This window comes from Zootoca vivipara, chromosome 11, assembly GCF_965207765.1.
Source record: "Zootoca vivipara chromosome 11, rZooViv2.hap1.1, whole genome shotgun sequence".
NCBI classification, from domain to species: Eukaryota; Metazoa; Chordata; class Lepidosauria; order Squamata; family Lacertidae; genus Zootoca; species Zootoca vivipara.
Genome location: NC_142594.1, coordinates 22,502,948 through 22,515,266, shown reverse-complemented (window position 1 = coordinate 22,515,266; position 12,319 = coordinate 22,502,948). Strand labels below are relative to the sequence as shown.

At 44.2% G+C, this 12,319-nt stretch overlaps 1 protein-coding gene across 2 annotated transcripts; it reads right to left on the bottom strand.

Annotated features, from left to right (window-relative positions):
• Window positions 1-8,954: 8,954 nt before the first annotated feature.
• Window positions 8,955-12,240, bottom strand: HOXA5 (homeobox A5). Of its 2 annotated transcripts, XR_015946413.1 has the most exons (3): window positions 11,483-12,240; window positions 9,946-10,323; window positions 8,955-9,144 (listed from the first exon to the last, which is right to left on the bottom strand). XR_015946413.1 is itself a non-coding variant. In XM_035129100.3 (2 exons), the coding sequence occupies exons 1-2, from the start codon at window positions 12,159-12,161 to the stop codon at window positions 10,073-10,075; spliced, it is 930 nt and encodes a 309-aa protein (XP_034984991.1). In that variant the 5' UTR covers window positions 12,162-12,240; the 3' UTR covers window positions 8,955-10,072. The 2 variants fall into 2 exon arrangements, 1 of the variants encoding a protein (XP_034984991.1); XM_035129100.3 differs by having other exon boundaries at window positions 8,955-10,323.
• Window positions 12,241-12,319: the final 79 nt, after the last annotated feature.

Sequence of the window (12,319 nt, the reverse complement as noted above, 5' to 3'; positions counted from 1 at the left end):
AAGCAGGTACCTTCTCTCTTTTTTGGTCTGCTGATTATTACCTTCGGAGAACGTCCCAGGGGCTGTTTAATATTAGCTCTCCTGATTGTATCTCAGAGAGCCTGGTCTGTTTCCCCCTGGTCTGCTTTCCACTGGGTGTCTCCTTTGCTCAGTTGCAACAAGCAATGAATACGATTCTGGAGCTGGGGCTGTAAATCTCCAAGGTGACCTAAACTGCTCAGCTGCGGGAGCAGCCAGGGTCCCCCCCCCCCACCTCCATGGGATTCTATCAGGCTGCAGAGATGGGCCTGTTCCTCGTCTTTGCGGTTTACGTATCATAAACAAGAGCCCAGCCAAGACCACCAAGTTGTTATCTCATATGCGGCGGTTTCCACGTTAAGCCTCCCCCTCCCGCTCCCTCCAGAGATTTATGGCTCCGCGGAGCAAATCCCTGAACGAACCTACACCGAACCCTGAACCCTGGCCTCCTGAAACTGCTTCAGAGCATCGCCTATCTTCTTTTTTTTTTAACCACACACATTTCAGTGAGGGGGATTTCAGCACCAAGGCCTCATCATCATCAGCGATGAGGGGAGGCTGAAGTTTAGCAGCTAACCAGTGAAGAACGTGGAATATTGACCGAAATGAAACTTGATGGCAAGATAAATCCGAGTTCCCAAGAAACAGGAGCCGATCTCAGAACTGGAGCAAACCAAGTAAATGGATAAGAGGAGAGTGCCAACCCCGTGGAAGTTCAGAGTGTAAATATATGTGTGTGCGCGCGCATCGCAATCTTAGGTTGCGCTTTTATAGATAATCTATGCAATTAAACTTACCAACTTGCCCACGCGCCTGAGAGGGAGGGAGGGAGCGAGCGAGCAAGAGAGACGCGGGCGGGGGGGGGGGGTTGGCGGTGGTGGAGAGCGACACCCGGCAGCCTGGCTTGAATTTGATTCGAGGCATTTTGAATATATTTAACCCAGCTTTCACTCTTGAATGCAAGCCTGCCCCAAGTTTCAAAGTGACCGAAAAGTGACACCGGGCGCATTTTGTTTCTTATTAATCTTACACATTGACAGTCTTTGTTAAATAACAAGGCGTGCCCTTCACCAAGCGACATTTTCATATTTGTTAGACGCGCTGACCTGAAGTTCACCTCGGCCTTGGACTTAGGTTTTTTTTTTCCCTTCCCCTTCTCCTCCACGAGGTCTTTAAGAGCGTCTTTTAAAAAAAATAGCAAGGGGCAAAGAGAGGCTCTGGGCAGGTCACTTATTCGCAAATGGGGAATGAATCTTAAGGCGACCGTGCGAGAAAACATGTAAACGTTGTGATAATGCAGCGGCTGCGTAACTCCTAAACTTCCTTTAAATCAGCAAAAGGTCCTACCAGGGAACTGGATGGTGTGATGGAGTTCCTATGGAGTTCATTCTTGGGACAAGAGGTTGGGATTCTCACCTTCCCCCATTCCGAAATATTGGTGATTTTTATTTATAAGGATCTAACTCGTGGGTACGTGTGTGTGTGTGTGTGTATTTGGCAACTGGACTTTGAGGTCCTGGTCGTCCAGAACCGTAAATAGGCACAATTTATAAAGAAGGGGAAGTTGGGGCGATTGGCATCTACATTTGAGGCTGAGAAGGCTAATCTTTTCAAAGGTCACGTTACGCACCAAGAACCAGTGTCTGTGCTGCGCTAGAGGTAGGACCCTCCGACTGTCTATGGGTATGACTCCGATCAAAGCAACAAAAGCCCACTGTGTCGTTTTTATCTTTACCTTTTTTAAAAAATGAATGAATAGAAAACGACTTGAGAAGGCAATACTTCTTCCAGATGCACTTTAAAGCCCTTTTGGAAATATTCTGTATTTGAAAAAAAACTTGTCCCTACTCCCATCCCCCGCCCAAAATTCCACCTTAAATGGAAGCAAAATAAATTGGCACCAGGAATCCTTGGGAAAGAAAGCCAGGTTTCGCTTTGCTGCTTTTCACAGAGATCTTATTCTCTCTTCTTTTCCCCCCTCTTTTTTTTTAAGCCAAGTTTTTCAGGACAGGCGGAGTCAAAGAAGTGTTGTCTTCGAAACAGTCTCCCTGGTCCTCTGTATATAAAAGGGACGTTTAGGCAAACACCCCGCCTTGCAATGTTCATGCTTCCTATAATTAAATTTCCAAATAGGCAATGCAGTATTTCAAGGGCAAAATCGAAATAGGAGAGGCGTGTTTTTAACAGTGTGTTGTGGATAGCATCCCCCTCTACCTTACAGTGATAATTTCATTGCACAATCACATATAGGAGACGGGGGGGACGGGGGGGGACGTTGCAAGAGAATTTTCAAGAGAAGGTCGCTGATGAAAAATCAAAATATATTGCAAATATATTTCCCAGAAGCCCAACGTCCTCGCCTTATAATTAAAACTATTTCTTGTCGAACGGGGAAGTGTTTCCTAGTTCTTTGTGTATTTTCAAAGCATTGATAAAGCCTTCTAATAATAAGTTGCTTACTTTCTCCTGCACGTTATCTCTGTTTGGACACCTCTGAAAGGAGCAATCTCTCCTATGTATTTGCTTCGTAATAAACCACTCACTGGATCTCTGTGAGATATTATGTATTTCTTAGGGATGAAAAACGCACCTTCTCGGATTAAAAAAAAATACACAAAGGAAACAAAACGGAAAATCCATCTCAGGAAGCAATCCTACTGATAGCTAAACAAATAATCCCTACTTCCAAATTTGAAATAAATAATTATTCAGATACAAACACGCTTTGAAAAAAGAGGGGGGGAAGCTTCATTGTGGCTAAATAAGGCGGCCAAAAGGGTGAAACTATATATTTCTTATTAAACGTATAAGCCTAAAGGATAGGGGGGCATGCAATTTGCATTGGGTCATTCCTTAACTTTCACTCATAAAGACAACATAACTGGACTTCTCCAGAATTGTCATGCTTGTATTTTATGCTCCTGTGGTATCCGGCAGTGAGATGGTCATCTCAGTCTCCTCGTTTCCTCAGATATTGCTATCAGCCAGCGGGCAGTCTTCTGGTACCCACTGGGCAGTTAAGGACTCAACTGGCACCTCATTGAGCCTTTTTGAGAGGGTTAACTGTGTTAGTCTGTTGTAGCAAAACCGAACAACACAGGGAAAAAACAGAGTATTGTGGCACTTAAAAGCCAGGCCATTGTATGGCATGCGCTTCCGTGAACAAGAGTCCACTACGTTGAGATTCAGAACAATTAAAATCCAATGGAAATTTCCGATGGACTCTGATAGGACTCGCACGAACCTTTAAAATGCGTTGGTGGTGGTGCGTGTATGCGCAGTTGCCCGGGCGGCGGGGGGGGGGAGGGGAAAGTGCGCCCGCATTCACCTGATGCATCTGCCAGCCAACGATATTCAATGGGGAAAATGTGGTTGATAATTCAAGATGAAATACAACGTGCATTACTCTTTGAAAAGAGGGATTTTCTATCCTTTCCTCGGTAATTGAGGTCATTCAACCGCTAGAGTTCACCTGGAGTCCATACTATGATACACGCCTAACTCAAAGCTATTTTATCTTTTGTGTTGATAGTCAAGATCTTGGCTATAACATTGACATCAAACTCTGTCTGGGCGCATGACTAAGAGTGGCGCACAACGTAAACTTTTGACCCTCAACTTTTTGACCTAGAGTTGTTCCGCCCTAACCACAGAGATATACAAAAGCGGAGCAGCTCCTATCTCCTTAAAAGAATCTCCAGCTCTCTTGTTTGTTGCCATCAAGCTTTGACTGTTTCCCTTTTCGCTAAGATTTTAAGGGAATGCAGTTTTCTGCATTGCTGTTTTATATATATATTTAAAAAAGAGCAGCCTCAACGGCTTCCATCACTGAAACCGAATTCTAAAATCAAACGCAATGCCCAGAAACCAGCATGGGAGATTAACTGAAAGGAACGGTGTGCTTTCCATTGGTAGATGTGTAAATTCTGGATGCGCAGTGACTGGACAGTTTATCCAGGCTGGCCATTATGCCATCTTATTTATTTAATAAAGACCCTGATCCAACGGAGTTGAGAAGCCTTGCCCACGGAGAAAGCAAGTTGACTGTGAACTTGGTCTAAAGCGAGCTCTGCTGGCGAGTTCTGGAGTGTGCAGATTTATCTTAGTTTCTGCATTTACTTAACCTGGCAATGAACTGCGAGGGCTGCCATTTATTATCCAGAGACAGATTTCACCTCGAGCAAGTACTGTTTCACAAAAACTGCAATAATTACCCAATAACCTTCATAACAAATATTATTATTGAAAAGCCCATTTCAGAGGGTTATGTGGAGAAGGAAAAGAAGGAGACAGATCCCTTAGGCTCCCAGGAAAGAGACGCCCTTTAGAAAACATGGTGTCTTTCTCTTTCAGATCTCGGTGCATTGTTTGCGTCCAATATGCAAACCATACAGCGCTGTGATTGTGGAGGAGCTGTTTTGGAGAAACGCTAGCTGCCTGGGAAACTACTAGGATTTTGGAGACTCCTGAAAATAAAGCCTGCGAAAAATAGACGTCATATGATCAGAGTGGATAGAAAGAACAAAAAAAACTCTCAAAGGCCGAATTATACAAATCAGAAAATCAGATGAAAGAGGGGAAGAAAGAGAGGGATTACAAGAAAGATGCAATACAAGAGCACAAAATGCTTATGTCCTCGATATTAGAATGTAATGCTGAAAGCTGGACAGATAAGGTAGAAAACACTTGCAATTTCACTCTTTTGAAGACAAGGAAATTAATTCGTTAAGATAAGGCCACTAATAATTTTCCCATGATGCTTTGTAGTGAGGGGCACGCGCAAACCATCGAATCATGTGACTTAGAAAAGCCATCTTACGCTTTAAAGAAAGTGAAGTCTTCCTACGCCCTTGCTATATACACACACCCTTGTCTAACCTTTAATGGCGCTGGTGCTTACATCTGGGCCAACGAAGTACTTCTAATGTTCAGAATTGCTCGCGGTAATTTAAGTAAAAGAAAACATACAGTTGTCAGAGAAAGTAAGTAACAGTGATACGGACAGTCATCACCATCAGATATACTTGCACTAAATATACATTCAATATTATTTTAAAATGGGCTTTACATTGTGGAGTTTCGTGTGAATGTGTTTTGCCTAGGTTATTCGGGAGAGTGTTTCAAGGTGGCACGACAGAAAACTAGAAATATTTTTTTAAAAGTGACAATTGCCATAGTTATTCGTATGTTCAATGAATTTATTTTGTGTTTAGGGGTTGCCTTCTTTCCCTTTTGTTTTTTGTGCGTGAGGAATTTTGCCTACTCAGAAGTAAGTCTCGTTGAGTTCAATGGGATTCACTCCCAGGGAAGTGAGTACTGTATAGGATTGCATCCTAAATGACATTGTTCACAAAGCTGTCTGTGTTTCATTGTGTATCCCTTCAGTCAACTAGCAATCGCTAGGTAGCCACGATCGCTAGGTAGCCACGGTAAGAGTTAACTAAGCATTCAGCTCAATGACTTGTTTTTCCCCAGTTACAAAATCAGACGGCATCAGGGTTTCCCTACTCCATTCCTGAATTCTTCTGACTTAAATCCAACATACTTCATTACAATTTTATTCTGCCTAGGTATGGAGCAGAAAGACCACAATCTTCAGATGGTCCCATCCAAGACGATGAGACCACATCCAGTCCCGAATGAGCTAAAACTGTACCTTGTTTTTCACGAGGAAACAGAAGCTAAAGTTCATCTTATGTAAACTGAAGTAGATTAGCACCTGGATTTTAGTGATATTTTACTTGGAGAAATATCCCCTTGAATGCCTGGACTCGAATTTCCCAGTACAGTACGTAAATGCTTTAGAAGTCCAACAATAGTCCCGTTGGAATAATAAAAAAAGAATGTAAAATCAGGTCTTTCCCTTAACTGGATTATGGATTTGTAATTCTGTCATCTGTTTCACTTTAGCAGATATGCATTATATTTAAATCCTTAATTTTTTCTACTGAAAAAAAAATCTAGTCATATTTTCAAACACGTGTATACGCACTGCTAACTGTTTAAGATGTAGGAAAGTAAATACCATGAAAATGCCAGCTACTATTAGCATTCGGTTCCGTGTGATTAATTCTGCCACATAGGCTTGGACTAAATGTATAATTAAAAACTGCTCCTCTCCACCCAGTTTATTGCATTGCTAGCGTATTATTCAGGGAAATGTGTAAAAAATATTTGAAGTGTTAAAATATATATTCACTTATTGATGCAAGTTTCTCAGTCTTCTAAGATTACCCACCTATACACAAGAAAAACATATCCTTCATCAGAATATCTCTTTCCAAATAGTAACTAGGACAGGGCAAGCTTATGTTATATTACGCTATTACATTTTCTGACAACACTGTCTTTTCCTCTGATGTCCAAAGCGATATAAGAGTAGAAAAGCACATTCTAGAGCCCCACATGCTGATAACAATCTGTTGTTGTTTTTTAAAAGGCAGGAATTGGGGTGAGATCGTTTCAAACCTCAAGTGGGGTCACCTCAATGTACCCATTTATACTTTCTTTTTCAAAAAGAGTAGGGTCCTATCTTGCCAATTCTTAGTCACCTGCATGGCTTTTAGCTACAAGGCGCTCCAAAGATACAACTGATAAGACTTAAAAGCTGCTCGGGTGAGCAAGGATTTCCAGGATTTGGCTCTGGCAGTACAAAGAAGGGGAGAAGAAAGAAAAGGAAATAACAAAACAAAACAAAAAGAAGAAGGGCAGTGGAAAAAGGGATGCTCTTTCACGCTCTCTTTCAACCCTGGAAATTCAAAGACTTAAAGTTGAATCCGGTCATAAAGTTTATTGCTGAGTAATCACACTCTAGTGAGAAGAGTCTACTTAAATAGAAAAAAGACTGTTGAAATAAACAGGCAGCTGGGGCCTACCCTGCAATTCCCAGCCAGTTATGTGTGTGTGTATGTATGTGTGTATGTAGATATAAATATATATGGATATCTATATAAATGGGGTTATTTACTATAAACCTATACGTATTGTTCTTCATAATGCCAAGCACTCTAATGGCACTTAGAATCTCCTGTAAAAGTTACAGTCAACTTGTTCCTTCATGGGAAGGAATAAAGGAACCAGCGGGGAAATGAAGGCACTGGGGTTTGGGGGAATCTACGGTAAGGGTGTAAATTGCGTATATATACACTCTATGTACACACAGAGAGGGACACATGAGAGAGATGTAGGTAGGTAGGGGTAATTATGGAGAAGAGATAAGTCTCAAAGAACCTTAACCATGTCAACCCAGACTTAGAGCTTCTTTGTCTTTTAGAGACGATAAGTTCGCCCACTTGGAAAACCCACGACTGCATCAATTCCACACACACACCACCCCGCAAAGACAGGGATGCTCAGTCTACAGATATAGCCAAATATATGTTCCTTTCATTACAATATTATTATTATTATTATTATTATTATTATTATTACAAAAATCGCCTAGGGGCTTTCTGCCCCCTCAATAAACAAAATCACTGGGCACGGAAAAGTTCATGAAGCAAAGGAAGTCATTATCATTCGCCGTAGTCAAAGTAATTAAAGTTAGGCCTCAAAATCCATCTCTGCCAAAGTCGCTTATGGTGGTTTGCCTGGATTTGACGGATAATTTTTTTAAAAGGAGAGGTTAGATAAAAATGGGGAGGAGGGACAACGGTCCCCCACCCACTGTAACCTGCGTCTCTTATATACTGTATTATTTCTTCCCTTCCGAATCAACGGGGCAGCGTTAAGAAGGAGCCAGGCAACGACAGTCGAGCTCTCCACTGTACAAATAAACTTAAGCAACTTGAGCACGAAACTTACCTTAACTTGCAATGAGCCATTTTTTTCAGACAGTATTTGAGAACTTGGGGGAATGGATACTTCTGTACCTAAACCTGACAATTTGAATGGCCAGGAGGCGCACGTAGCCTGCAAAAGAGTCAAATGAAGTCCACCGTCAGTGTGATTATATGTTATGTGGTATATAATGTTGGATGACAACTCCCCAAAACCATAAAACTTACTTTAATGGCACCACGTGACTTTTTATAGCCAGTGAGCCTATCTGTCTGTGCTATGGATGATTTTACGATCTAATTCATAGACAAAACCCTATTCATTTGGCACCCAAATGTCATATAGCCGGAACTGGGGCTTATAAAGTTTACTGTTTTATAACTTTTAAGGGAAGGCATCAATGTAAAGCCGTCTGTAAATGTGCAAAGCTTTAGTTGCGCTTAGAAGCTCGGGAGAGTTAACCATTCAAGCCCTGGTGAGGGTAAGTAACGTTACATTTCCTAGCAAAAGAAAAATTAAAAAAGTAGCTGTAGCGAAAATAAAGAAATAAATGTTATGTCGAAGGGTGGAATTTATCCCCAACCGCGCAACAACAGCCACAAAACCCTTCCCCAATACCTCTCTTAAGAGTGCAGAATGAGAAGGTGGGTGTATCTGCTTTATTTAAATACTTTTTTCCCCCATGTTGGACTGGTGCTCAACAGAGGCAAGAGTTTTGCCTTTCTGGCAGGTTTAACTTAACTTTCTTTAACTTATGAGGATGAACCGATGGAGATAGTATAAAGCAGGTTCTGGAGATGATAACGTTGTTGAAGAAAAGGACAAGGTTCTTCTCATTTTTTTCTCCCCAGCCAAGAAAGAGCAGAAGTTTGGGGCATTCCTTATCCCCTCCCACCCCACTTCCAAGACAAGGAGTTGGCTGAGGGTCGGTTATTGCAAGCCCTCCATCCAAAGAATAACTTTACAATTCCAAGGGATGATCTGGGGCAATCGTGTCTGCATCTATTTTGAATTTGGATTAGGTTCTTCTCCAACTTTGCTCTCGTTAGAGTGATGAAGCTAAGGAGGGAGGGCACCTCCGTTAGGGGAGAAACCATACTACCCGCAGAAGTCAAACAAAAACCGGGGGATTCGATGGGGAAGAAAGAAAGTGGGGAAACCCTTACAATAAAAAGTTTATTTTTTCCAGTCAGTTATTTAAAAAAAAAACCAGTTTCTTTTCAAAAGCCGATCACATTATTATTGTTGTTGTTGTTGCTGCTGCTATTATTATTGTTGTTGTTTGCTCAAACAGCCAGACTTTGACTCTATGTGTAACTTTTTGTTCACCAAAAGAAAGGAAGGAAGCTATAAGAGAGAAGGGGGGGGGAATACGTTACTGAAGCTGCGCTTAATAAAAAGCCACTTCTAAGACTTCGTGCAAAGATAGTCATATACAAAGGCACAAGCAAAGGACATACTGTCTGGAATCACAGTTTTCGTCACAGATTCACTATTCACTACACGTTAGGACACGTTCCGTTTTGTATTTCGTCATATTCACCTCTACAACAGCCATTAATGGACACAGGGAATAAGATAGGTCGTTCCTGATCGGAAATCTCGGCCACAGCTTGGAGCTATACAGACACTGACACGTTTTGAACACACATGCACAGCAAAGCACAGCAAGTGCAACACACACAGAGAGAGAACATTGGGAATCAAACAGGACTTGTGGGGGGTGGGGGAGCCAGAAGGGAAGGAGTTGAGGGGGAAGCGAACGAGGGACCAGATCGTCCTCCTTTACTTTTGTTTGTCTAGGGTGTCTTCCCCCCCCTCGGTTCCCCCCTCCCACTTTACAGTTACTTCAAGTAACACCACTCGCTTCATATAAATAAGTTAAAACATCTACATTGTTTCCCCGCTTCAAGACAAAAGCCATTCAAGACATAAAATGCACGGGAAGCAGATCTACTCCTAACACGCGCTAGAGAGAGAGAGGAAGAGAGAGAGAGACGCGGGCGGGGGTGGGGGGCTCAATTAAAACAGGCTCAGGGTGAAACGATGGGCGAGGGATCTTCAGCCTCCCAGAGAAGTTGGAGCAAGTCAATGTGGTATACAGGACGAGGGACAGAAGGAGAGCGAGAGCGAGAAGAGGCTACTGACATTCCACGCAGGGTCAGCTCAATTATAATACTGCTCAGTTACTCGGGTTTTTTGTTTTTTTTCCGGGGAAGGAAGAAGGAGAAGGAGCAGCAGCAGCAGCAACTTCAGGGCCGGGGGGGTTTTCCTCTTAAGGGCGGAAGGCTCCTCCCGCCGCTGCCATGCTCATACTCTTCAGCTTGTTATCCTTTTTCCATTTCATCCGCCTGTTTTGGAACCAGATCTTGATTTGTCTCTCTGAGAGGCAAAGAGCGTGTGCTATTTCAATCCTCCTCCTGCGGGTCAGGTATCTATTGAAGTGAAACTCTTTCTCCAGCTCCAGGGTCTGGTAGCGGGTGTAAGCAGTCCGAGCCCTTTTCCCTTCGGGACCCCCTATGTTGTCTGCAACAACAACAAAAATAGAAAGGGGAGGACACGGTTTAGACCTTTGGCAAGAGGAGACATCCCCCCCAACTCCGCCACCCCGGACCCTTCCTCTCCAATCTTTCTCTCCCTGATTTCCTTCTCTGCTTGGTTTGGGCAGTTGGGAGGAAATGATCAACAAGTAGCTCCTTCTCCTCTTTCTTTCTTTCTTTCTTTCTTTCCTTCTCTCTCCCTATCCCCACCCCACCCCCATCTATCTCTTCTCCCCTTCCCTTCAATAATATCCCGGGCTCTGAATTTGAGTAGCCTCCCCTTTGCCTCTTCTGAGGAATATTATTTAATATGGGGAAGACAGTATGGCAGCCCCCTCCTGCACCCCGATCCTTAATATATTACTACTCACAAGTAAAAGAAAACAAAACCATTTGGCTTCATGAGAACTTACTTCCTCCTGACAGGATGCTTAGGATCGTGGGGAAGTTGTTACTAGAGTGAGTTTTACACAAACATAAACACCCAAACTAAGCACCCTCTGAAGTTCTACTCCCACTCCTGATTTGAACACACTTTATTTGGGAGTCACTGGGAAGAATTTCCAAGTGCACTATGGGCTGCAGGACTTGCCCCCCTCCAACCTCCTCTCTTAATTTTTTCCTCGACTTCCTTCCCTCCCAGAAAAAATATCTTTCCCCCCCCTCTCTCTCACACACACATTATTTACTCAACTTCTTTTTTGATATAATTAGTAACGGTGTTTTTCACTGGACGGTCCTCGTCATAAATTACAAGGACTGACACGCACTATTCAAGATCCCTCTCTCACACACACACACACGCTTTTTTCCCTCTCTCTCTCTCTCTCTCCCCCTCCCCCCAAATTTCAATTACACCTCACAGTCCGGGAGACTTAGAAGAGTTATTAAAGAGAGCTTGGCTCACCCTACCCCGATTTCCAAAGTCCCACTTGCCTTTTCCAGGAGGGACGGGGTGGGGTGGGGGTTTCCTCCGCACAGACCAGATGATCAGACAAGCAGGCAGAGGAACACAGAGAGCAAGAGAAAGCACATTTCTTGCCCACCACGTTTTCTAATTTGCAAACAATCTACCTTCTCTCTCGACACACACTCCCCCCCTCTCTCTCATACATAGATATTGTAATCTGGGCATGCTTTTTTACCATGGCTTATGTGCAGTTTTCTCATCCAGGGGTAGATCTGGGGCTGGGGCGGCTGTGGAGCTGTGCTTTGGTCGTTCTGCTGGGGATTCGCCTGCTCGCTGCTGGCCGGGGCGTCCTCCTCGGTGCCTGGCGACGTGCTGAGCCCTTCTCTGCCTAGGTGGTGGGGGTTGTTGCCCGTGCTGCTGCAGGCGCTGGTGCTGCTGCTGCTGGCGCCGCTGCTGGAAGTGGACGAAGTGCTGCTGCTCGAGTTGGCCGTGGAGTTTTTCACGCTGCCGCCGTGATGAGCGTCGCCGCTGACAGGCGAGGTGGCCACGGCGGCGGCGGCAGCGGCGCAGGGCAGAGGGTCAGGCGGAGGCGAGTGAGTGGCCCCCGTGGCCCCCGCCGCCGCCCGGCTGGCGTACCTGGCCTCGGGGGCAGCGTTGGCGGGGTAGCTGCTGCGAGCCCTCTCCGAGGGGCCCCCTGCCGCAAAGTGGCTGGAAGCCGAGCGACCGACGCTGAGGTCCATGCCATTGTAGCCGTAGCCTCCGCCGCCTCCGCCGCCGCCGTACCTGCCGGAATGCATGCTGGAGGAGTCCCTGAATTGCTCGCTCACGGCACTGGGATCTCCATAATTATGTAACGGGTAGTCCGGGCCATTTGGATAGCGACCGCAAAATGAGTTTACAAAATAAGAGCTCATTTGTTTTTAAGTTGATGATGATTTTTGTTGTTGTTGTTGTTGGTTGGGATTTTTTGTTGCTTTTTTTTTTTTGATCGGGGGGCTTGATTTGTGGCTCTTTGCTTCGTTTTTTGGTGCGTCTATAGCACCCTAGCACAATTTATGATGAATTATGGAAA